General features: G+C 46.8%; 1 protein-coding gene and 1 pseudogene across 1 annotated transcript in view; both read right to left on the minus strand.

Moving 5' to 3' along the window:
- Nucleotides 1-27,442, minus strand: part of TDRD1 (tudor domain containing 1) — a 299,412-nt gene that overhangs the window by 109,546 nt on the left and 162,424 nt on the right. Inside the window, exons 11-14 of the mRNA XM_077453765.1 lie at nucleotides 5,119-5,298; nucleotides 4,894-5,001; nucleotides 1,031-1,201; nucleotides 529-891 (exon numbers count right to left, since the gene is read on the minus strand). Of these exons, the coding sequence (XP_077309891.1) occupies nucleotides 529-891; nucleotides 1,031-1,201; nucleotides 4,894-5,001; nucleotides 5,119-5,298 (822 nt within the window). The remainder of the gene's footprint in view (nucleotides 1-528; nucleotides 892-1,030; nucleotides 1,202-4,893; nucleotides 5,002-5,118; nucleotides 5,299-27,442) is intronic.
- On the minus strand, nucleotides 18,848-18,966 carry LOC143932407 (5S ribosomal RNA; annotated as a pseudogene).

The raw sequence follows: 27,442 nt of genomic DNA on the forward strand, positions 1-27,442 counted from the left end.
TGCTGGTTGACCCAACCTGTGCATGTTCCTGACCATGAAATATGAATTGCCACCTGACTGCTGCTTCTTCTTGAACACACTGGGTTGCCACCTAATTCAACCTCTGCTTGTTACTGACCAAGCTATTTGGATAGCCACCTGACTTGACCCCTGCCTGTTACTGACCATGCAATCTATTTGTCATCAGTCAGCTTGTGATCAACCTGCTGACTCTATACTAGTTGTAAGTGGTAGCACAATTGTCTGATGCTCCTCAAGGGCATTCCATTGACTTAGAATACCTCTGCTATCAGACACATTTGAGATCTAGCACCACAATTGGCTGTACTCTGTTCACAAGTGTCATTGGACTCCTTGCCTTTACCTAACAGGTAGAAAAAGAAAGGGGAGGAGGGACAAAAGAAATGGATTATAAGAGTAAGAAATGAGGAGAAGGTGGTAATAGGTTGAAAGGAGGGTTGGAAGGTTAAAATTTAATGAGGAGGGGAAGCAGACATGTAGATCATAAAAAAAGGAAGGGCCCCTTACCTGTAAGATTATAAATGTGGCAGAAGAAGTCTCCTGGAGATTGCAGCATGCACACTATAACCTCTCTTTCCTGGCCAAGTGGGAGCTGTGTCCATCCCAGCTGTGAAGGTTCCCTGGGCGACACTTCTTCCTTCTGGATAGTTGGAAGAGAGTCACTGGCAAATTTCTCAGCCTCAGATAAACCAGCAGCAATAAGATGTTGTGAGACAGCCACTGGAGGTGTAGCGGATTCATCAATCAAATCCAAAGAAAGAGTGCCTTCAGACTCTGAAACCACCACAGCTGTAAACACCTTGTTCATAACAAGAGCGCCTATTGTATGAATGGCTTCTGAGCTCCATGTTCCTGATGGAGGCTTCACACCTGTGTCGGAAAAATCATTATTTCTCAGAGATTCACACTGTCTGCATTACTCCAATCACTAGCAGGTTCTGTGAAATGAGGCTAAAGTGCTAGCCATTTGAATCAGTATGACCAACCTTGACAGAGAATTGTCACTTACCGGCCAAACAGCACTGGATAGCATGAAAAGGAGTCTGCAACATATCAATGTCGATGGGGCGCAGTCGTGATATATGCAAAGTCTCTGTGTTCCCAAAATCTAAATAGCCAACTAGCGCTGTGTCTTCCGATATGTGTTTTACAATGCTAGCTCTGTACCAATTGTTGTCTGCTGCAAAAGGTAAAGGACACAGATTGTATACAGCCATTTTATCACGTATCACTTTCAACCAAAACACTTAAAGATGAACTTCAAGCTGCAAAAATAAATAAATCAAGTAACTGCTCTCGGTGTTCATTAATACATCATACCACTTGACCTCCAAAATGTATTACCCCCCCCCCCCTTTATTTTTTTTTACTATTCAGTACTGCTCTACTTTAACTGGCAATTGCTCGATCATGCAACACTGTACCAAATAAAATTCTTAGTGAGTTTAGCCCAAAATGTATACTGCTAAATGTCTTTGGTAAAAAAACAAAAAACTAACAAACACACAAACAATTTCAATAAGTGTATATTAACTGATTTGTGCAAAAATTATGTAGATTAGAAACTATGGTATATTTACTGGAAATTATGCAGCTATAGATGCTATATTGATCAGTGGCTTATAGTGTGACTGTGTAAGGTGGCAGGCAATCTGGTGTTAACAGACTATCTGGGATGGTCACTAACTGACATGGACATTGCTAGTGACACTAATACAGTGATCAGTCATACTGTACTAATGACACTGGCTGGGAAGGGGTTAACATAGGGGCAACCAAGGGTTAAAGGGTTAACCGTTTGTCCAATGTATAAGCTGTGTTATGTGTGCTGCTTTTACTGTACGATCTCGCTTTATTTTTCACCCCGCTTTGCAGGGAAAAAACAGCCAGATATCTGTTCCCTGTACAGAGAGTTCTGAGTTTTTGTAAATGCACAGCTCTGTGTAAGATTGGTAACAGCTGACTATCATCCAAAATCATTGTCTCAGATCAGCTGACAAACACATGCTGTGTCCAATCATAGCATGGGTTGGCAGGGGGCATGCACATGTGTGCCCCAGACCTGAAAGCAAGCCAGCGACATACAGGTACCTTGTCCAGCCTGCCTGTGCCACAAGCAGTAAAACTACTGTAGGTGGGCAGCAAGTAGTTAAATATATTTTGTTAAATGTATTCTGCTTAAGTACATGAATCTTACCTGGTATGATTTAGTCACTATACAGCACATCGAGAGAACGAGGAGCAGCATAAAGATTCAATTGACAGCTGTACCATTTGTCTTCTTAGATTTGCACATCCTTTGACTTTACAGTCTCTCTGTTGCCATCTATATTCCCTGCTCCAGAAATCACGTCACAATGGGGCCGTGTCTTGTTTTGCACATTCAGAGGCTCGGATACAGCATGGCACTTAAAAGATGGTGACTCTCTATGTTATCTTTGACTCTACCTCTACAACCCTTAAGCCTGGTACACATGGGCTGAATGTCAGCCAGTTGGGGGGGGGGGGACACACACAACCAACATTTAGCCCATGTGTAGGTCTGTTTGATAGACAAGTATGCTGGAAATCCAGCAGAAGACAGACTCTTGATAAGCGTAGTGTTCTGGCGGGGCGCCGTTCCCCTTTCAGAACACAACAGCTCAGCGGGGGAAGTCGCTGTACTAACTTTGCATAGTGAGTAAAGCAGCTCCGACCATAGAGGACAGTTTTTTTCGTTCAACACAAAAATGAGTGATGCGTAACTGGCTCTAATACAGATCTGATAGGTCTGCAATAGTGCTGGACCAAGGAGAGAAAATGCAAATAAATTCAATTTATGTGCACCTTCCTCAGTGAAGTTTAGTTTGGTCTCCAAACAGAAAACATTAGAAAGAACAAAACATTACTAAATAGAAGGGAGAAAATACAAATCTTCATCCTTTGACAGATGAAAAACGGACAACAAAGCACTCCTATGGGCAAACGGATGATCATCCGCTTATGTCCGTTGTCTGCACAACTACAGTGCCTGAAGTCAAAATATTCCAATATCTTATACAAGTCCACAGGTTTTCTTAACCCCTTGGTGACTGGGGGTAACACAAATGCTTATGCCTGAAAACAATTTTGACATGCTTTTCTAAAACTGTACATATCATTGCAACTACTTAAGTGTATCCAGGTGAAAGATACTCTTTTCCCAGGACAAACTGGGCATTCATTTGGTGGTAAATGGTAATTGATATTCCCTGATTGCTTTTTTTTATTAATAAAGAATAACTGGTTCAAAATAGTAAAAAATATATATATTTTTTTAAATTAAACAAGTAGAGAGGCGCCTCTGGGTGCAGTAGTTAAAATAACAAATTTATTAGGCAACAAATTGTGCACTCACATTTGAGAGAAGATCAGCAGGCATTGTATAAAAGTTTTATAGACATTTTCCCCGAAATTATCTATGTCCATCTGATCAAGCTGTTTGTTGGTTGGAGAGCTTCCGTACGCTGAAACTGCCGGCTTTCGGAAGACGGCCTCAGATGTTCTCATTCCGTCTGTGTCCTCTCCCCTTTCCTGTATAAATTACGTTTGCGGGATCTGCATGTTAAGTTGTTGACAAAGGAGTGCGACTTGAGAATACACCCAAGTGCGCATGCTCACGAAATGCCTCCTTCACCGATTATCACATCCCGAGCTGAAAGAATGATGTGTTCCAAGCCTCGTTCTGAGGCCGTCTTCCGAAAGCCGGCAGTTCCAACGTACGGAAGCTCACCAACCAACGAACACCTTGATCAGATGGACGTACTTCAATTAGTGGAAATAGTCTATAAAACGTTTATACAATGCCTGCTTATCTTCTCTCAAATGTGAGTGCACATTTTGTTGCCTATTAAATTTGTTATTTTAACTACTGCACCCAGAGGCGCCTCTCTACTTGTTTATTTTTGCAGTCTCTCTGGAACACTGTTTCACTCCTATCTCACGGCTGCCGTCTGCATAACTTTGTATTTAGTTCTGATTGGACTAATTCACATATTATCAGAATTAAGACTTATCACTAGAGACTTATATTTATACTTATTTTTACATATATTAATACATTGGGAGATATCTAAAGTGCGGATTTGGAATTGTGCGCCTATACTTGCTATATTATATATTTTTTTAATTTAGCTGTATATTTCTTGCTATTACCATAACTTGCCACCAAACAAAAATTACTTCTGCCCGTGATGTTCGCAGATATACCCCCATATGTACAGGGATAGGGACAATTGTAGACGCTCACTCAGGTTGAACTGAATGGACTGGCGTCTTTATTCAACCTTACAAACTATGAAACTATGTGTACATTATTTGATGCTTGTACCCGTAGTAGTGCCTAGAATCAACAGTACGCATTTTGCTCATCTAAAAACACACTGACACTGGGCCTTTGATCCTGACTCCAACACTAACCTAGGTCAAACCTTAATCTAGATATTCATTTTTGACACACTTGTTTGTTTACATCTTCCTCTTCTGCAAGGAGAAAAAGATACAATTACTGTATATAACGTACACTGAACATATACAATGTATCTTTCGCTCCATTCAGACGACAAAGAAAACACAGGTGTGGTCTACACTGCAACTGATCACTGTGACAGGCAATTAGAGGCTATAGCAGTCATCAGGTGACTGACAGTCCCGAGTCCCAATTGTTGGGGAGAGCCCTGTCTCTGTGCTGGGAAGCAAGTGCTGCGATCAGCATATATATGGCCTCATGGATAAAGACCCAATTCTGTGAGGTTACAAATCTGTACAGTTGGCGTCAAGGGGATAATAACAGCATTTGACAAAAGTATTAATAGCTATTTAAAAAAATTAAATAAAAAGCCCTTAGTTGTTTACCTGTGAACTGGGCGCAGCAAAGATTCCCAGGTTCTGGTAAGGAAATCAGTGTTGTGTTCAATGCGCTGCATTTCTTGTTCATTGCAGCTACAAGCTCAGCAAGTTGTTCTAACAGAAAGGGGATAATTTTTAAAAAAGATTGAATGCACAATAACCAGAAGATATTTAGATACCCCAAGCTAAAAAAAATCCTTAAAAACACAAAGCAAAAATTCTGAGGCTTACTTGCAGTCTGAACTTGCTGACAAAAGAACATTTCTGGGTTATGGAAGACGGTGATGAGAGCCTCAAACTGATCTCCGACACTAAAGGAGACAGGCTTTCCTTGCATGTCTGGAGACTCCGAACCGGTGCAGGACGGCTTCTTCTCTATGGGTTCAACTGGGGATTTCTCTAGTGCGGCAACTAAAGGAACATGGTGGTAATGTTCATAAGATGGACATATCAGTGTCATTGTAATGTAGCTTGGGTTGAGTTTGAACAATACTCTTTTTTTTTTTTTATTACATAAACTAGACATGGAAAAACAATAGTTTTTATTTACATGCTCACATGAGGGTCTGATATCTATTTTGGGAGGGGGACCCCACATTTTTTTTTTTTTTTTACAAATTCCTGTAAGGGATTTGTGAATTGACTTTCAATCCTGTTTCATGTGGTATTTACTGTGCATTGTTGCTTTATACGACTAATATTATAAACAAATATATATACGGGAAAGATTAAACACTTAGACCCCTTTCACACCAGGGCCTTTTGCAGGCGCTATAGCGTTAGAAATAGCACCTGCAATCCGCCCTAAAGAAGCTGCATCATTGTATGTAGTGTGAAAGCCCGAGGGCTTTCACACTACAACGGTGCGCTGGCAGGACGTCAGAAAAAAGTCCTGTCAGCAGCTTCTTTGGAGCGGTGAAAGAGCGGTGTGTTTACCGCTCCTCCACCGCTGCTCCCCATTGAAATCAATGGGGCAGCGCTGTAATACCGCCGGCAGAACGCCGCTATTGCCGGTGGTTTTAACCCTTTTGCGGCCACTAGCGGGGGGTAAAACTGCCCCGCTAGCGCCCGAAATGCGCCGCAAATCCGACGGTAAAACACGGTAAAAATAGCGGCGTTTTACTGCCGACGCAATGGGCGGTGTGGTGTGAAAGGGGTCTTAACTTTAAGAGAGAACATTTTCCAAAGATGAGGGCTGCTATCCAAGACAGACTGGAGGGAATATTGGCATGAACACAGAACAGAAATGTGAATTCTTCAATGTGACTTGGAGCTGTACGATTCTGGCCAAAATGAGAATCACAATATTTTTGCTTAGAAGATCGAGATTCTCACTGCATTACATCATCTTTCACAAACAAATTGGGCTAACTTTACGGTTCGGTTTTTAAATAATTAAAATGTGCCCCCCCGCCCCCCCCCCCAAAAAATGTGTTAGAATGACCGGTGCACAATGAAAGTTTTAGAATATTGCAACAAATACCATTTTGTTCTCTAGGGTCCCTGCTAAAATCCTTTTCTCTGAAGTTCGACTGACACAGCACATCCCCAAGTAGTGTAAAAAAACGAGGGGTGGGAACAGAAAGGAAATAAACTCCACCCATAACAAAAAAAAAAAAACCTTAAACGGCTGCCTGCAAAACCAAAGCAAGCATCCAAAGATGCGCTCACATCAACCTTGTAAAATTTTGTGAAAGTGTGAACGACCAGGTCGACCACCTTACACATCTTGACATAAAAGGGGGGGCACCCGCCCCCTTACAGCATAAGCCTGAACCGTGATCGGTCTGCTCCAGCGAAAAAAAGTGTCCGACGAGACCGCCAGGCACTTCTTTGGACCAACCACCAATACAAACAACAACTCCGACCTCCGGAAAGGAGCTGCAGCAGATACACCCGCAGAGCCCGGACCACGTCCAGAGAATGAAAAGCAACTTCTTTAGGATGCGACGGCCGAGAACACAAGGACGGAAGCACAATGTCTTCATTAAGATGAAAAGCCGAAACAACCTTTTGGAAGAAACTAAGGCTGCGGATGCAGCACTGCCTTATCCTTTTGGAGGATCAAGTAGGGAGACTTGCAAAACAAGGCTGCCAACTCAGAAACCCTCCTGGCAGATGTACTAGAAAGACTACTTTCTAAAAGAGCGTCAATAAGGAAATCTCCCTAATGTTCTCAAACAGCGGTTTCTGAAGCACCGAGAATACCAGATTCAGATACCACGGAGACAGCAGTGGTGGAACCGTAGGGGCCACATGTCAAACCCCCTGAACACTCGTACTCAATGAATAAGTGGCTAAAAGTCGCTGAAAAAAAGACAAAGCCGAAACCTGCCCCTCAATGGTGCTTAATGCAAGTTTCTGATCTGCTCCTCACTGCAAAAACAGCAGAATCCTGGAAACTGAATATGTATGCGACGCCACCCCATCTCCTCACACATGGAGAGGTAAGCCTTCCATGTACGATGATAAATCTTCTGAGAAGAGGACTTCCATGCCTTCAGCATAGTGGAGATCGCCGAATCCGACAGTCCTCGGTCCCTTAGCACCTGCCATTCAAAAGCCATGCTGTTAAAACAAGCAATGGTAAAGCAGGATGAAGTATTGGACCTTGCGACAGAAAGTCCTTCTTCGGCAGTCGCAAAAGGAACATCTGCCACCATTCTGACTATGTCGGCATACCAAGGACATCTAGGCCAATCTGGGGCAATCAGAATGACTGGAATCCCCTCTGACTCAACTCTGCATAGCGGGGTAGGAGTCTGAGCGGAGGGAATGCATAAACCAGCCGATAATGCCCCCATGGAGCCACCAACGCATTCCGCCATGTCCGCCCAGGGGTTTATTGTCCTTTCCACAAACCTCTGTACTTTCCGATTGAGCCGAGAGGGATAGAAATACAAATCTGGTGTGCCCCACCTTAGGCAAATGAGCCCAAATACATCCGGACACAGCGACCATTCCCCTTGGTCCAGCGTCTGACCAATTAGGTAGTCCGCCTGCCAGTTTTCTATGCCCGGAATGTATAAGGCCGACAGAGCCCGCACACGCCGCTCTGCCCACTGCAGGATGTGAGCAACCTTCAGTGCTGCAGCCAAGCTCCTTGTTACTCGCGTTGTCCGACTGGATCCTGACCGGGCGCCCTGTAGCCTCTTTGACCATGTGGAGAGGCACCGCCTGATTGCCTGAAGCTCCAGCACATTGATCAGCAGGCGAGATTTTTCCTGCGTCCAGCAACCCTGGACCGACTGTACACCTAAAAACTCCCCCCCAGCCGGTTATCGTTCAATGGAGAGGAAGGAATGACTTCCCGGACCAAAGGGCCAGAGATCTCAGCCACCAGAGAAGGGAATCTCTGACTAGCTGGCTCACCCGAATTTGACAATCCAGGGATGTCAGATTTGTCCCACCTGGACAGGATCTCTTTGTGCAAAACTCGAGTGTGGAGTGGTGATCGCCACATCCTCCCTTAATTTTGAGGTGGAAGCTGCTCTCAGGAGGTCTTCCAAGTAAACCACGATTGCGATACCTTGTTGTCTTAGCAATGCCAAAATTGGGGCTAGCACCTTGGTGAAGACCCTTGGCGCCGTCGCTAGGCCAAAAGTCAGAGCTACAAACTGTGCTCGTCCCCGACCACAAATCGTAGGAATCTCTGACGCCCGATGCATATGGGGACAAGCAAATATTCATCTTTGATGTCCAAAGACGCCAAGAAATCCCCCTGATGGAGTGAAGCAACCACGGAGCGAACTGATTCCATCCTGAACCTTTGTACTTTCACGAAGCCATTGATGGCCTTGAGATGTAGGACTGGACAGACCCCTTCCTTCTTTGGGGCCACAAACATATTGGAGCAGAATCCCTCAAACCTTTCCGGTGTCGGTACAGGTACCATCAACCTGCACAGCAGCAGATCCTGTACTGCCCCAAACAGGGCCTCCTGACGAGCCGGAAGATGAAGGTTGGAGGGGAAAAAAAAATCTGGTTGGTGGACAAGAAACTATCTTGTAAACTGATGAAACCAGTTCACAGACCCACTGGTCGAAAAGAAGGAAGGTGCACCGAGCTGCAAACTCCCGAAGGTGACCCCCACCCGAGAGTCGGGCGGGGGCAAACATTCATGTGGCAACAGATATGCTCGCAGGCTTACGAAACCAGGGACATCTTTGTCCCTCAGCAGGCACTTAGTCGGCCTGGGAACACTTACATGCTGACCCGGGCGGACAAACAATCCGCTTCCGAGTGGAAAAGGAGGGTCCCTGCCTATGGCGTGACTCCTTACCCTTTCTGGACTGTGGGAGCAAAAAGAACTTTACCTCCCAGTAACATTCTTAATGTCATCCAGCAAAGCTCCAAATAACTTCTCCCCCTGGAAGGGCAAATCCGCCAGCGCTTTCTTAGACATCTGGTCTGCAGACCAGCATTTAAGGCAAATTAGGTGATGTAGCACCACAGCTGATACTGAGGCTCTAGAAAGCAAAAGGGCCGTATCTAGGGCTGCAATACAGACATATTTTAGGCCCTGCATCAACTGGTCTGCCAGTTCCACGCAAACAGGGGAAACCTGTTGCTTCTCCAACTCACAGTGCAATAATCATTCAGAAAGAGCCTGTGACACCAGGGCCATGGCTAACACTGGCCGCAATGCTGACCCCTATGACCATAAAAAATGGACCGGGCAACTGCCTAGGCCAGTGATGGCGAACCTTGGCAGCCCAGATGTTTTGGAACTACATTTCCCATGATGCTTATGCACTTTGCAGTGTAGGTGAGCACCATGGAAAATGTAGTTCCCAAACATCTGGGGTGCCAAGGTTCGCCATCACTGGCCTAGGCCCTTCTGTCGGACGGGTCCTTGAAGGCAGGAGTCCCTTTAACGAAATCGTGGTTACATTATTTAATCAATGGTCAATTTTTTCAGGAAGCTCTCCTCAAAGGGATAATGCACAGCCATCAATCTGGCGACTGAAAAGGCCCGCTGCGGGCTTCCCCATTCCTTGTAAATAAACGTATCAAAGCTAGGTAGAGAAACACCTTAGTGCAGGCCAGCTTGTGCAACTAGAGGGGGACCGACACCTCTGCAGATGCCCCCGCTGTAGCCTCTATCTTTAGGGTATCCTGCACCGCTGTGATAAGTGCTCCTACTAGCTCTTTTTCCTGCGCTGACCTGGACACGGAGTCATCTCTGTCCGAACGGTCCTGGTCCGCATCCTCTGACACGTCAGAACAGGGGCCACCTGTCATAACGGGGGCACGAGTCTAAATCAGAGCTTTCCCCAGAAGAATGTGGGGGGAGTTTATCCACCCCGCGTCCACCCTGGCAACAAAGGACTCCAGGACTGTCAACAAAGCGTCCATATGCAACGCAGGTGCAGGTGAGCCGGTTGCAATGACAGGGATGTCTGGGGAAGAAGTGGCAGCTTCTAAAGCCACGCTGACCCACTCTCCCCTGTCACCACTTAGGGACCTAAGGCAAGCCACAACAAAAGCCTACCCTCCAAGCTGGCACAGACTGAGGGGCCCCCCACAGGACTCACCACCCAGAGCCAGATACTGCTCTGTGCTGTCGCCGCCCACTCTCCCCTGTGTAAGCCACTGGGTGTTTCGTGTCAGTTTCGCATTGTTCAAGAAAATGGATGCTGCCCGCCTAGAAAACGACAGAGCGGCGGGAAAATGGCCGCGATTAAGAAAACTGGCTGCGGCTACAAGAAAATGGCAGCGCTTGGCGCGGCTCCAGGAAAATGGCAGACCCCACATGGCAAAACACAGATATGCAAAATAACGGCATAAAAACAGGGAGAAAAGGAGCGGACCACCAATGGCCCAGCGCAGCCCCCTGCCAGGTACGTGCACCGCACCCCCTATGACCAGTCACACAGCGGTCCATAGCATGGCGAGGAGAGGAAGGGAAAGGGAGAGAAGGAAGGGAGAGTGAGAGACCCCCTCGTTGACCTCCTAGGGAATACGCAGCTGCTCCATCCTACCGAGACAGGTGGAACCATACTTAGCCCTCCTGCAGGGACGCATTCCAGCATGTGTGTGCCCAGGAGCAATTAGCTCACCGGCCGCTCCTGGACCAGACGGGGCATATCGTGGCCGACCCAGCGCGTAGCTAAGGTCTGCACAAGCTCGATGGCCAAGATCTATATTATCCAGCCTATCACCCAGCTCGGCTGCTGATTGCAAATCACAGGAATCAAAAAGCAGAAAAATAGAATTTTTGGACTCACCGTAAAATCCTTTTCTCTGTAATTCACCGACCGACACTGCTCCTCTCTGTAACTAATTGGGTTGTATAGCCTGCCATTAGGAGAACTAGGCAAAATTTTTACACAATACACAGAACTTTTAATCCCGCCCCAGGGGGGCGGACCCTGTGCTATCAACCCTCCTCACTGTTCCCAGCAGCTTCGGTACGCCAACAAGCAGTACAAAAAAAGGAGGGGTGGGTGCTGTGTCGGACGGTGAATTATAGAGAAAAGGATTTTGCGGTGAGTACAAAAATCCTATTTTCTTATATTCACCGACCGACATAGCTCCTCTCTGTAACTAAATAAAATAAAAAAACTTCATCTACCATTGCAAGTTGGAACTAGTCAAACAAAACCCACAAAAAAAAAAAAAGCAGTGTGTGGAAAACCTCCACCATATAACCGGGCATCCTCAACAGGAGTGATCCCAAAACCGCAGCATTGCGGAATTATTGCAACAGTGCATTTAACAAAAAAACAGTACTGCGTTTTTATCAAAACTCCAGAAAAAAAAAAATTAAATTTGCGGCCAAAACAAGCATCAGCCGATGCACTGACATCTACCTTGTAGAACTTAGTAAAAGTATGGAAAGACGACCAGGTCGCCGTCTTACACACCTGAGCGACAGACGCTTGGTGTCGGAAGGCCCAAGACTTTCCGATTGCTCTTGTAGAGTGGGCTGTGACTGGAAAGGGGGGCACCTGCCCCTTCAAGGCATAAGCTTGCACTAAAATCTGTCTGAGGCACCTGGAAATGGTGGCCGATGACCGCCATGCCTTTCTTAGGACCAGCCACCGAAACAAACAGCGAGTCTCACTACCGAAAGGGAGCTGTGGCAGACAAGTACACCTTTAGAACCCTAACCACATCAAGAGCGTGAAGAGCCACCTCCTTGGGGTGCTTCGGCTTAGGACACAACGATGTTAATTAGCCTCCGCAACATTTCCAGAATACGCCCCTTTTTAACTAATGACACCACCAAGCTTCTAATTCACTCCCTGGTCATCTCTCGCCTCGACTACTGCAACTCCCTCCTCGTTGGATTACCTTTACATAGGCTATCCCCCCTCCAGTCCATAATGAATGCTGCTGCCAGACTCATCCACCTTACCAGCCATTCAGTGTCCTCCACCCCTCTCTGCCAATCCCTGCACTGGCTTCCACTCACCCAACGAATAAAATTCAAAGTACTAACAATAATTTACAAAGCCATCCATAACTCTGCCCCCAGCTACATCACTGACCTAGTCCCAAAATACCAACCAAACCGCCCTCTTCGGTCATCTCAAGACCTCCTGCTCTCTAGCTCCCTTGTCCCCTCCTCCCATGCTCGCCTCCAGGATTTCTCCAGAGCTTCTCCCATCCTCTGGAACTCCCTACCCCAATCTGTCCGACTGTCCCCTAATCTATCCATCTTTAGACGATCCCTGAAAACCCTTCTCTTCAAAGAAGCCTATCCTGCTTCTAACTAACACTTCCCCCATTAGCTCATCCCCCCCAGCTATTACCTCTTGTATCAATTGCCCCTTCCTTTTTAGATTGTAAGCTCCAACGAGCAGGGCCCTCTTGTTCCTCTTGTGCCAAATTGTAATGTAAATGTAATGTCTGCCCTGATGTTGTAAAGCGCTGAGCAAACTGTTGGCGCTATATAAAACCTGTATAATAATAATAATAATAATAATAATAATAATAATAATACAATGTCCTCATTTATATGAAAAGCCGAAACCACCTTTAGTAGAAAGGACGGTTGCGAACGTAACACCACCTTATCCCTGTGGATGACCAGATAAGGCGACTTGCAGGACAAGGCCGCCAATTCCGAAACCCTCCTGCCCGATGTGATGGCCACTAGAAAGACCACCTTCTGTGAAAGGGTCAACAGCGGAATCTCCCTGATATTCTTAAACGGAGGTTTCTGAAGCACCAACACCAGGATCAAATCCCATGGGGGTAACGGTGGATGCACCAGAGGGACTACATGTCATACCCAATGAACAAAGGTACTGACTAATGAGAGACGCCAGGGATCGCTGTAAAAATACGGCCAGGGCTGAAGTTTGCCCCTTAATGGTGCTCAAAACCAATTTCTGGTCCACTCCATGCTGAAGAAACAGCAGGATCCTCGATATAGAAAAGAATCGTGGATGCCACCCATTCTCCTCACACATGGAGATGTAGGCCTTCCAAGTACGATGGTATATCTTCCGTGAAGATTTCCGCACCCTCAGCATAATTGGAATCACCGAGTCCGACGGACCCGATCCTCAGCATCTCTCTCAATAGCCATGCCGTTAAAGCCAGCGATGGTAAAGCAGGGTGAAAGATTGGACTTTGAGATAGGAGGAACTCCCACAGTGTCAGTCGGAGGGAGCGTCTGCCACCAGATGCACCAGGTCTGTGTACCAGGGCCGCTGAGGCCAATCTGGGGCAACCAGGATTACTGGAATAACTTCTACTTCGCAGAGGGGAAGCAGAAGTGCAACAGTTTTAGTGGAGGAACGGCGTATATCAGGTGGTACTGATCCTACGGAGCCACCAGCACGTCCGACGCATCTGCCTATGGATCCCTCGTCCTAGACACGAAACTCTGCACCTTCCGATTGAGATGGGAGGCCAAGAGATCCACCTCTGGCGTGCCCCATTTCAGGCACAGCAGCTGGAATATCTCCAGATGCAATGCCCATTTTTCTGGGTCCAGCATTTGACTCCTCAAGTAGTCCGCCTGCCAATTTTCCACCCACGGGATGTAAATAGCTGACAGGGCCGGAACGTGCCACTCTGCCCACCGAACTAGGTGAGTGACCTCCCGAGCAGTGGCTGAGCTTCTTGTTCCCCCTTGGTGATTTATGTACGCCACAGCTGTGGTATTGTCTGACTGTATCCTGGTCGAACGCCCTTGAAGACACGGCACAGCCTAATCACTCAATTCGAGCAGATTGATCAGCAACCTGGATTCCTCCGTTGACCAGAGGCCCTGAGCCGATTGAATTCCCATCACTCCCCCCCAGCCGGACAGACTGGCGTCTGTAGTGATCACCGTCCAGTTCAGAGGAAGAAACTATTTTCCTGACTGAATCACCGGGGACCTCAACCACCAGATCAGGGAATCCCTGACTGGTTGGCTCACCTGGATCTGCCGATCCGGAGACAACGTAGATTTGTCCTATTTTGTCAATATCTCCTTCTGCAGGACTCTGGTGTGTAACTGGGCATAAGGTACTGCCTCGAAGGAGGCCACCATGAGCCCCAGCACTCGCATGCAAAAGCGGAGCGACGACCACTTGTGGTTCATCAGCAGATTGACCGCAGACCTGAGAGTAAGCAATTTGTCCAAGGGGAGAAAAACCCTTGCTTCTCTGGAGTCCAACAGCAACCCCAGGTACTCCAGACGCTGAGTTGGTACAACCACTGACTTCTTTAGGTTCAACAGCCACCCAAATTCTTGCAGGGTCTGCATGGTGATCGCCACATCCTCCTCCAATTCTGAGGCGGAAGATGCTCTCAGGAGATCATCTAGGTAACCCATGATTGATCTTGCGTTGCCTCAGCAACGCCAATACTGGAGCCAGTACTTTGGTAAAGACTCGGGGGGCTGATGGCAGGCCAAAAGGAAGAGCCACAAACTGGTAGTGGGCTTCCCCTGCTGCCAAACGAAGAATTTTTTGATGCCGAAGGCAAATGGGTATGTTCAGGTAAGCATCCTGGATGTTCAAGGACGCCAGGAAGTCCCCTTGATGGAGTGCAGCGACAACTGAGCGAACTGATTCCATTCTGAACCTCTGCACCTTTACACAGTGATTGAGGGCTTTTAAGTCCAAGATTGGACATACCCCTTCCTTCTTGGGAACCACAAACAGATTTGAGTAGAACCCCTGGAAGCGTTCCGATTCCGGAGCCGGTACAATCACTCCCTGATTCAGCAAGTCCCTTATTGTCCCTAACAGGGCCTCCCGGTGAACCGGGGACACGGGTATGCTGGAGGGGAAGAATCTGTTTGGAGGCCAAGAGAGAAACTATCTTGTAGCCTGTGGAAATCAGGTCGCAGACCCATTGGTCGGATAACCGGGAGGTCCACCGGGCTGCAAAATCGAAGGTGACCCCCCAACCCGATAAGTGGGTGGGGGCAAACCTTCATGCGATAGCACTTTTGGTGACAGGCTTGCAACTCCAGGGACGCTTCTGACCGTCCGTGGGTGTCCTGTCGGGCTGGGGGACTTTTCCTGAAGCACCGGGCGAATGAAAAAGCCGCTTGTGAGCGGAAAAAGAGGGCCCTTGCTTGCGGCAAGGCTCCTTAGCCTTCCTGGCCTGTGGGAGTAGTGTACTCTTACCACCTGTGGCATTCTTAATAGTGTCATCCAACGAGGCTCCAAAGAGCCGCTCGCCAATGAAGGGAAGATCCGTCAGGGCCTTCTTGGATGCCTGGTCAGCAGACCAGCATTTCAGTCAAATTAGGCGCCTCAGCACCACAGCTGACACGGAAGCCTTGGATAACAGAGGGAGAGTATCCGGGGCCGCATCACAAACGTACTTAAGGCCTTGCACTAGTTCCACTCAGACAGGGGAGGCGTTCTGCTCTCCCAATTCGCGGTGCAAACGTTTTGCCCACTCAGTGTCTGACACCAGTGCGGATGCCAGGACAGCTCGCATAGCTGACCCCACAACCGTAAATAAGGAACGAGCCACCACCTCGGCCTTCCTATCCACGGGATCCTTGAATGCAAGAGTCCCCTCAACCGGGATCGTGGTTACTTTAACCTAGATACTGGGGGGGTCGACGACCGGAGGAGCCGACCACTTTTTGAGAAGGCTGTCCTCAAAGGGGTAAGGTACTGCCAAATTTTTGGGGGCCGAAAAAGGTCCTTTGCGGGCGACCCCAATCCCTGTAGATGAATTTGTCAAAATAAGTCAAATACGGGAACACCTTAAGTGAACGTGCTGGCTTGTGGGACTCGAAAGGGACTGGTACATCAGCAGAGTGATCCGCTGGCCCCTGAATTTTCAGGTTATCACGCACAGCTGTGACGAGTGCTCCAACAAGCGCTTTGTCGCGCCCGGACCCGGAATCATCCTCACTGTCCGAATGGTCCTGGTCAGTCACGTCTGATAGGTCAGAGCAGGGGTCACCAGATGCAGCAGGGCCAGTGTCTGCATCAGAGCTCTCCCCAGAGGATGGGGGGGCAGGGGCCTCTTACGTGCACCTTTCCTTCCATGCACCGCCTCTACTTTTGCAACAAAAGTGTGAAGGACCACCGACACAGTGCTATCCGCAGGTGACCCGGTTGCATTTCGTGGATTTCAGGGGGAAGAAACACCAGTTTCTGAAGCCATGCTGCCCCCATCCTGTCTGCCATCCGCAAGGGGACTTAGGACACTGAAGGTCCCACCCTCCTGCTGCCGCCGCACGGGGGGTTTCGGAGGTACTTGGCGCTAGACTCACCACCCGGGGGGGGGGGGGGGGGGGATTAATCTGTGTTACCTCATAGATAAGGTTACGAACCAGAGAGTGCGAAGCAAGTGGTCATTTAAAAAAACACTGAAAAGGCCGACATCTGGCCTTGATAGTGCTCATGGCCAGCTTCATTACTGATCCCATCTGCAGGAACTCAAGGATCCTATGATAGATTTCCTGGGGTGCCAACCCCTGGATTCACACCAGTAGACATATGCCTTCCAGACTCTATAATGTATGATTGTGGAGGCCGGCCTTAAAGCATTAACCAAGGTATAAACTACTGAAGCTGAGTACTTTAGAATGTGGGTCTCAATAGCCAAACCGTTAAATTAAGTATTCGTAAGGTAGGATGGAATACCTGACCTTGCGAGAGAAGGTCTGGCCACGGGGGCAGGGTCCAAGGGTCCCCTACCGCCACCCTTATAATCTAGGCAAACCAAAATCTCTTGGGCCATGCTGGGGCCACCAGAATCACCTCCTTTCCCTCTTGCTTGATCCTGCGTAGGAGACATGGAAGCAGAACAGGAGGGAACATATAGATCAGTGAAAACTGATCCCATGGAAAGACAGAGGCATCTGTTCCATATGTCATCGGAACCCTTGTCCTTGACACAAAGTTGTCGATCTTGATTTTGAACCTGGACGCAAACAGATCCATGTCCGGAACGCCCCATTTTTGGCATACAGATAGACCTCGGGATGAAGGGACCATTCTCCAAGGAACAATTGTTGGCTACTCAAGTAGTCCGCCTGCCAATTTCCCATCCCCAGAATGAAAACTGACGATAGGCAAGAGATGTTTTCTGCCAGAATAGGATTCACCTCTCTGGGCCGCATGACTTCTCGTACCCTCTTGGTGATCGATACAAGTCACAGCTGTGGCATTGTCGATTGGATCATGACAGCATAATTCAGTATTCTGAGTGTCCAGGCCTTTAGGGCCAGGCATACTGCCTTGAATCTCTAGAATATTGATGGGCAAGGTCAACTGATTTGTACCACTTCCCTTCTTCCAGGACTGCTCCCCAGCCCAAAAGGCTGGCATCTTCTTTTTGAAGATTTTTTGATATTAACCACCAATTGTGGCTCTGGCACACTTTGGCGGATAAACGCATCACGAAGTCCAGAATTTGGAACTTCTTGTTCCACAAGTAGACAGGATACTGTTTTGCAGCAGTCTTGAATGAAACTGCACATAAGGAATGTGCTTGAAAGAAGCCACCATTTTTCCCAATAAACTCATGCAAAGATGAATAGAAGGGTTCTTCTTTGTTTTGACCCACCGGATCAGTTCCTTTAAGGAACTGATTCCTTCCTGGAGCAAAAATAAAATTTTCTGGACTGTATCTATGATCAGCCTAAGTACTGTAATCCCCTTGATGGTTTTAAGAAGGATTTTTCTAGGTTGAGGATCCAACCTAAAGTATTCCAGGTAGCTGACTGCAGTGACCAGACTTTGATTTAAATGGCCTACCTATTGATCTATCAAGAGTAGATTGTCTAAGTAGGCTAGTATCGTTATACTTTAAGCCCTTAACCCGACTAAAGGAGGAGCCAGGGTCTTTATAAAGACTTGAGGTGCAGTAGCTAGGCCAAAAAAAGTACGGCTACAAACTGGAAATAAAGATTTTCCATCTCGAAGCGTAGAAATTTCTGGTGAGTGGGGGAAGTTCGGCACATGGCAATAAGCACCCTTGATGTCGATCAATGCCAGAAGTTCTCCCCCTTGTAGGAAGCAGACTACTAATCGGATAGAGAATGAGGAGACTGGAAATCTTGGAACTCCTGCTTGTACCATGGAGCTATTGAGGAAGTCCCCTATTTGTCTTCCTGCGAGATCCTTGAGAACTGCAAAAGAATTTCCCCTATTGAGCGAGCAGGGCGTCTCCTCATAAGGAGGCTTCAGTATCTTGTAGGTTTCCTCCCCCAAGACCTCTTTTGTCCCTGGGGTTAAATCTGAGGATTACCTTTTGAACCTGATGGTGGAAGTCGTGACTGCCTGGAAGCCGATGCCCCTGGCACAAAAGGTGCTTTAAAAATGAAAATCTATTTACTCCTTTAGTTAAATGGCAAAAGGGGGTACTTTTCCCACTAGAATTTCTTTGGATGAATTATCCAAACATTTTCAATTAGCTGTTTCAAAGGGAAGACTAGCCATGAGCTTCTGCATGGTGAAAGTACATTTTTCCTCCGCTGACATGCGTTGCCTCACTCATGCGTTTAGCTGTTTGTTAGCAACAATGTACACAGAACCATGTATAGCACCTGGTATTCCCAGGTGGTCTCCCATACAGGTACTAACCAGGCCTGACCCTGCTTAGCCTCTGAGATCAGACGAGATCAGGTGCTTACAGGGTGATGTGGCCGTAGGCATCTCAGCAGTTGTGCGATTGGCTAGTTTATAAGCGAGCACTTGCAAGAGGGCCTTGTGGAGGTTCTACAATAGAAACTCACAAAGCAATTATTGCAAACCTAAAGCTGCCAGATCCTTGGCCTTACCTGAACACCTTTTAAACTAGCCTCACAATGATTAAAGTGGTTGTAAACCCTTACAACACACATTGACCTACAGGTAAGCTTAGATTAAGGCTTACCTGTAGGTCCAAGAAATATCTCCTAAACCTACACAGTTTAGGAGATATTTTCCGAAAAACAGGCACCGCTGTGTACGGCGCATGCGCCGTAGACAGCGGCGCACAGGCGCACTGAGCGCGGCACCCGGCGATGCATAGTAGTCCATTATGCTTTACCTTTGCAGGGAATGAAAGAGGAAGTAAACCCATGAGGGTTTACCTCCTCTTTAAGCAATTACTGTTAGTGCAGGCTGCTCAATCTACCAGAGAATAAAAGTTTTTTTTTTTTTTTTGTTTTTTTAACAGGAATGCCAACATTTTATCCGTTGGATGCCTAAGCATTTGAGCATTGTCTGCCAAACAAAAGCTCTTATTCACAGAGGAGCAGCGTTAATTGCTGGTAAACTCTTAGTGAATTCCCTCCACCATAGGATAAAGTGTAAAAATCTTATAGGAGGAAAAATAAAAATGTTTCTCTGGGAGAGCCTCTCCGATACAAAAAACTTTTGCAACAATAAATGGACAAGAAAAGGCATGCACAGTTTAAGGAGGCTTTAGCAAACCCAATCAGGGGAGCATAAATGTGGAGCAGACCATACAAAAAGCAACTGCACCATCAATCTTAAGATTGAAATCAGCTGATTCTCCCACATTTGGCACCTCAGAAGAGAAGTCATCAGCCCCACCACGGTCCCCTGAGGGGAATCGTCTTCTCCCGCCCCTAGTTTCTAATTTTGAATGAAAGAACCTGTGTGATTAAAGTCTCTAAATTTTATTTATTTTTTTTAAACCCAGCATGGCTAAGGGAAAAAAGATCTTTTGGTAAAATACACAGGGGCTGCAGTGTTGAACAGTTACAAACATTTCATGGCCCCAATGCTCATTCTGCCCATCCACTTCCTCTCAGGAGAGGATGCCATTTGTAGAGATGAGTAGACTTTCCAGAGCTTGAGGGGAACCTTTTATGCTCTATTTTGGGGGTGTTTTAACCCCCCTTCTGACCTTAGCCCGATGCACAAAGCAGAGGTACTATCAGAAGAAATCGCATCCACTGCTTGAGCAAAAGTCCAGCCATTGCCACTGCTATCAATGCTCAGCCTCATGCAAATAGTAAATGTGTTAAGCAGGAAATGTCTGTCACCAAAACCTCTTTCATGCTCCCTTCGCTCTCATGTGTCTGAAAAATTTTCAGCCAGCACAAATTGAGTTTTAAAAAACAAAACAAAAAAAAAAACACACTCCCACGCTGGAGGACGCCAAACGCAGCGCTAAGCCCTACCCCCACCCCCACCTTGCATCTCCCCCCCCCCCCTCTTCAAAAGAGTTGTTCCGCGCAAGCACGGGCCTCCGATCCAATGGGATTGGCTTGTGAGGGAGGGATAGTGTAGAGGAGACCTGGAAGGCGCCCCCGTGTAGGTGCGGTGAAAGAAAACAGCAATGCAGACTGTTTTCAGTTCTCCCTTATACTCAGCCTCATGAAGAGGGGAAGAATCTGGAGGAAGCAAAAATCCCCCAAACTTACAAGAGGCTTGCCTGCTAGAGGAAAAAAAGTCTGCTGCTTCTGAGACACAGCATGATTTCTGAGCAAAGCATGAGAAGGTACATGCTTCATACAGTCCCCAGTGGCGACACCTAGGCATGAGAACATTTACTTTAACCACTTCAGCCCAGGAAGGATTTACCCCCCTTCCTGACCAGAGCACTTTTTACAATTTGCCACTGTCTTGCTTTAACTGCTGTACGAAAAATTAAATGTGTCCTTTTTCCCCACAAATAGAGCTTTGTTTTGATGGTATTTGATCAGCTCTGCGGTTTTTATTTTTTGCGCTATAAATGGAAAAAGACCAAAAATTTTCAAAGAAAATTATATTTTCTAATTTTTGTTATAAAAAAAATAAAATAAACTCAACCCACAAAGATTTTAAGGCATTATTAAACGCCAAGATGGTACAACCCCCCCCCCCTTCCCAATACCCCATTTTGGAAAGTAGACACCCCAAGCTATTTGCTGAGAGGCATGTTGAGTCCATGAAATTTTTTATATTTTGCCACAAGTTGCGAGAAAATGGCAAACTTATTTTTTATTTTTCACAAAGTTTTCACTAAATGAAATATTGCTCAAACATGCTATGGACATATGTGGAATTACACCCCAAAATACATTCTGCTGCTGCTCCTGAGTATGGGGATACCGCATATGTGGGACTTTTTGGGAGCCTAGCTGCGTACGGGGCCCCGAAAACCAAGCAACGCCTTCAGGATTTCTAAGGGCGTAAATTCTTGATTTCACTCCTCACTATCTATCACGGTTTCAAAGGCCATAAAATGTCAAGAGAGCACAACTCTCTCCCCCCCCCCCCCCAAATGACCCCATCTTGGAAAGTAGACACCCCAAGTTATTTGCCGATAGGCATGGTGAGTATTTTGCAGCTCTCATTTGTTTTTGAAAATGAAGACAGACAAGAAAAATTATTTTTATTTTTTCAATTTTCAAAATTGACAAAAAAGTGAGGTCTGCAAAACTCACCATATCTCTCAGCAAATAGCTTGGGGTGTCTACTTTCCAAAATGGGTTTAATATGGGGGGGGGGGGTGTATGCCATCTGGGCATTCCAAAACTGTGATAGGTAGTGGAGTGAAATTAAACATTTACACCCTTAGAAAGCCTGAAGGTGGTGCTTGGTTTTTGGGGTCCTGTACGCGGCTAGGCTCCCAAAAAGTCTCACATTTGGTATCCCCGTACTTAGGAGAAGCAACAAAATGTATTTTGGGGGGTAATTTCATATATGCCCATGGCATGTTTGAGCAATATATCATTTAGTGACAACTTTGTGCAAAAAAAAATAAATACATGGTCTTTTTCCCACAACTTGTGTCACAATATAAAATATTCCATGGACTCGACATGACTCGGCAAATAGCTTGGGGTGTTCACTATCCAAAATTGGGTCATTTGGGGGGGTTTTGAACGGTCCTGGCATGTTATGCACAACATTTAGAAGCTTATGTCACTCATCACCCACTCTTCTAACCACTTGAAGACAAAGCCCTTTCTGACACTTTGTTTACATGAAAAAAAAATGTTGCCAGAAAACTACTTTGAACCCCCAAACATTATATATATTTTTTTAAAGCAAAGGCCCTACAGATTAAAATGGTGGGCGTTTCATTTTTTTTTTTTTACACAATATTTGCACAGAGATTTTTCAAACGCTTTTTTGGGGGGGGGGGGGGGGGACACACTTTTTAAAATGTTAATGCATTAAACACACCATTTGGCACAAATGTTTGATGAAATAAAAAAGATGATCTCAGGAAATGTAAATATCCCCTATGATAGCAATAGGTAGTGACAGGTACTCTCTTGAAATAATTGAGGTCTATTAGACCCTAGATCTCTCCTCTGCCCTCAAAGCATCTGACCACACCAAGATCGATGATGAAATGCTTTCCCAATGGCGCTGTTTACATCAGGTGAAATCCAAGTCATAAAATGCTTGTACCTTCCAGTTTCTTAGGCCATAGATATGATTGGAGCCGTTCTGGTCTCTGATCAGCTCTATGGTCAGCTGGCCGAATCACCGGCTGCATTCTCAGGTTCCCTGTTGGGACAGGAGAGCCAGAGAAAACCATGGAGAACAGGGGAGGGGGGGGGGCGGCTGGGAGGACATTCCCTCCCACTGCTTATAAAAGCAGTCTAGAGGCTAATTAGCCGCTAGGATTGCTTTTACATGAAAGCCGACCGCTGGCGGAAAAGAATGATACCAAGATGATACCCAAGCCTGCAGGCATCATTCTGGTATAACCACTCAAAGTCCGGCAACATACCAGTATGTTGGTGGTCCTTGTTGGCTATATATTGTAATCTTTTTTTTCATGCACCTGTGGGCTGAATGAAAAAAAAAAAAAAGATCAGTGGGTATGCCCACCATTAGAATACCTCCCTTCATCCACCCACTTTAATGATGGGCATACATGCACCATTTATTTATGCCGAAGCATGGGGGCATCCTCCCACAAAAGGTAGGAGCAAATCGCTCCTCTGCCCCCTGTGCTTCGGCATATACCGTATATACTCGAGTATAGGCCGACCCGAATATAAGCCGAGGCCCCCAATTTACCCCCAAAAAAACTGGCAAACTTATTGACTCGTGTATAAGCCGAGGGTGAGACATGCCTGTCCATCCCTGTGTGTGTGTCCGTCCATCCCTGTGTGTCCGTCCATCCCTGTGTGTCCGTCCATCCATCCCTGTGTGTGTCCATCCATCCATCCATCCCTGTGTGTGTGTGTCTCCATCCATCCATCCATCCATCCCTGTGTGTGTGTGTGTCTCCATCCATCCATCCATCCCTGTGTGTGTGTGTGTCTCCATCCATCCGTGTGTGTGTGTCTCCATCCGTGTGTGTGTGTGTGTGTGTGTGTGTGTGTGTGTGTGTGTGTGTGTGTGTGTGTGTGTGTGTGTGTGTGTGTCCAGCCTACCTGTGTCCCGAGCCTTTGTCCCGAGCCTCCGTCCCGTGTCGTGCCTTGCCTTCGTCCCGTCCCGTCCCGTGCCGTGCCTTGCCTTGCCTCCGTCCCGTGCCCTCTTCGTCGGCGGCCATTGTAAAATTCAAAAGCCGCGCCTCCTCCTTCGCCTGTGATAGGCGGAACACTGAATTTCCCAGCAGCCTGTGTTCCGCCTATCACGGACGTCGTATCATCCTCGTCCGTAGTACGAGGATGAGCGGATGCCCGTGATAGGCGGAACACAGGCTGCTGGGAAATTCAGTGTTCCGCCTATCACAAGCGAAGGCGGAGCCGGAGGCGCGGCTTTTGAATCATAGAATGGCCGCTGTCTGTCTGCTCGACACGCTGATCGAGCGGGCAGACAGCGATGACTCGAGTATAAGCCGAGGGGGGCACTTTCAGCCTCAAAAAAGAGGCTGAAAATCTCGGCTTATACTCGAGTATATACGGTATGCTCTTTTTTTGAACTGTGGTGGTGAAATCACCTCCGACAGCGCTGGAGTCACTGCTTTATGTATCATGGGAGCAAACGCTGTTGCTTTCAAGATAAATAAATCCGCTCTGCAGCTGAATGGCGTACCTGAAAACAAAAAAAACAGTATAAAAAAATTGCATACCTGAAAAGCAAACATAAAACATAACAATAAAACATTGCAGAAGAGAATACGGCAAAAAAAGAGCAGAATAGAGAGGGGACAGCGAGAGCGAGAGAGAGAGAGAGAGAGAGAGCGCGAGAGAGAGCAAGAAGAGAGAGAGCGAGAGGGGGGAGAGAGAGAGAGAGCGAGAGAGAGCGCGAGAGAGAGCGAGAGAGAGCGCGAGAGAGCGCGAGAGAGAGCGAGAGAGAGCGAGAGAGAGCGAGAGAGAGCGAGAGAGAGCGAGAGAGAGCGAGAGAGAGCGAGAGAGAGGGGGAGAGAGAGTGGGGAGAGAGAGTGGGGAGAGAGAGAGGGGAGAGAGAGAGCGAGACAACTATTTTTGGTTTTTATATATTTTTTTACAATTTATTTTGTAACTAACGGTTCTAATAGTTCCAGCGGTTTGGGTCTCTCAAAAAGCGATGGCATCTTGGGAGGCCCTGTGAACGTGTGCCTAGTCTATGCAATGCTGTACCCTATGCTAATACTCAACTAGTGAATAGTAGCATTCAAAACATTCACCAATGCAAAGACCAGGATTGTCAGGACAGCAGGGACAATAATAAAGGGTGTCACGCCTATATCCGCGCTTGCTGCGGACATGACATCTTCTTTGGGGGGTTCATTGGGTAGGGGTACTCGGAAGGACATAAGGAAAATTCCTCTCATGGAGCCAAATTACTGTATTTGGTTAGGGAAGGTGAGGTGGAGCACCGTCTGGATACAGAAGGGCTCCAACGATCTCTTCCTGGAATTTAAGGAAGGATACAGTCCCTCCTGAAGCTCTGTATCGCACATGAGCGTTCAAAGCCAATTGAAATAGACACATTTTTGTACCAGGCAGCTAGGTATGGTGGCAACAACTGGTCGTTGAGGTCTACCCCTCCCATATTTTGTTTATATTCGTGGACACAGAGGGGTTTCTCAACAACACCAGTCGCCGTAGTAATTTGAACCGCCAAGTCTGCATGAAAGGAGGCAAGACCGAAAACATTCTTTTTATCCCTCCATTTCATAGCGAGCAAGTTATTACACTGCAAACAGGCTCTCTCCCCCAGCCTAAAACGGGAGTCTAAAAGCTGCTGGGGAAAGCGTCTGTGATTAGGTCACACTGTGCCACATGCTACAATCTGGTGATAAAACGATTAAACAGTGGCACGCTCGTGTAATAATTGTCCATGTAAAAGTGGTACCCTTTTCCGAATAAGGGTGACACCAAGTCAAACACAATCTTGTCAGCGCTTCCTATGTAGTCAGGGCAGTTTGTCGGCTCTATGTCACGATCTTTGCCCTCGTAAACCATAAAACTACATGTATAACCAGTGGCCCTGTCACAGCGCTTATACATCTTGACCCAGTATCTGGCACGCTTGGAAGGTACTGTTTGAATGACAAGTGGCCAGAAAACAATCAGGGACTCATCAACGTAGACAACTTGGGGAGTAAAAACAAGTCTGCAAAACGTTGGTTGAAGTGGTTTACGGGGGGCAGAATTTTGTAGAGCCGATCGTATCCAGGGTCCCCACGATGATGACAGAGTTTATTGTCATTGAAATGCATGAACCGCAAGATCTGCTTGTATCGTGCCCTGGCTATGGAAGCAGAGAACACGTGCATATGGTGAACTGGGTCAGTGGACCAATATGACCGCAACTCACTCTTTTTGGTTATGGTTATGCCCATGTTGAGGGAAAGGCCCAAAAAGATCTTAAATTCGGAAAGCGTAATTTGTTTCCAATCTCTGGCAAGGGAGGATTGGGGAATAGTGGCGATGTGTTGACCAGCATACAAATTGCTTTGGTCCACAATAGATCTATAGAGCTCTTCGATGAAAAACAGCGAATAAAAACCAAGTGAAGTAAAATCCACTGTTTCCACCTGAATGTCGGGTTGGCCAGTGAATGGGGGAAGTACAGGTGCTGCACAAGTGGTGGGTTCCCAATCAGGATTGGCGAAAGCAGCAGGAAGGTCACTATGGGCACGACGGGCCGGTGTTAGTCTTCTTGGTGGCAGCAGGACACTACTTGTGCTTGTCACCTGACCAGCATGAACTGCACTTATGGGACTCACCACATTACCATGTGCTACTGCAGTGCTGGTTTGACTACGAACAGGGTGTACTAGGCCCCTGGTGCTTGCCAGTTCACCAGAAGGATGAGCGGCACTAGTACTGCTCCGCTCCATACGAGGGACCTGCGGATCTTGCACATCAACAACAGAAGTAGTTCGGGGTCTGGTACGCCTGACCTTGGCAGGAACCATAACGCCATTGTCAGAGCTATCTGTCATGGAGCCGCTGTCCTCTACAGGATCATATTCTGAGCCTGAATCTGACAGATGATTGGCTTCCTCTTCACCATCTGCCATGCTCAGAAATGTGTAGGCCTTTTCACTAGTGTACCTCAATTTGCCATTTTGGGCTATAAATTTAATGGTACACTAGTGAGACTCACGGGTTTAAAAAAAAAAAAAAAAAAAAAAAAAAAAGCTCCTAGGCTGTCAGCGACTATCAAAATGCTACCAAAAAAAACTGTTAGAGATTGCAGGGATCAGGCCTGACTCTACGAAAGCTGCAGTTATGTGTTTAGTACGTGACAGTGATCTATCGATACTGCACTTGGATGGGCCGGGCTGGGCGGAGGGGCTAAACGCAGGTGCAAGCAGGTATCTGGGCTGATCCCGCTAACGCTTCATTTTTCGGAAACCCTAAACTGCTGGGGACACTAGTATAGATATGATCAGATATTGATCTGTTCAGATACTATACCACTAACCGCAGCTATGAAAGTCAGTCAATCATGAGCAAGAGAGGGCAGGGTCAGGGCTCCATGTCTGAACGGATACACAGTTCTGACTCAGCTCGGGTGCCCCAAAGAGAGCTGCTGGCTGAGGGGACACTCAATAGGAGGGAGCAGCCAGGAGTAGAAACTAGGGACCCGAGAAGAGGTGGATCTGGCCCGCTCTGTGCAAAACCAACTGTACAGAGGAGGCAAGTATAACTTTTTTTTTTTTAACCTTTAATATCAAATAGCATATTATTCGATTTTTTTTACTCCAGGAGTATATAAGCACTTTGAAAATTCTAGTAAAATGCTTAAATTTTTTGCAATTTATCTAAATCCATTTGATTTTAGTAGAC

This window comes from Lithobates pipiens, unplaced genomic scaffold (assembly GCF_037356315.1).
Source record: "Lithobates pipiens isolate NorthernLeopardFrog02 unplaced genomic scaffold, aLitPip1_a1.2 Scaffold_25, whole genome shotgun sequence".
Classification (NCBI taxonomy): domain Eukaryota; kingdom Metazoa; phylum Chordata; class Amphibia; order Anura; family Ranidae; genus Lithobates; species Lithobates pipiens.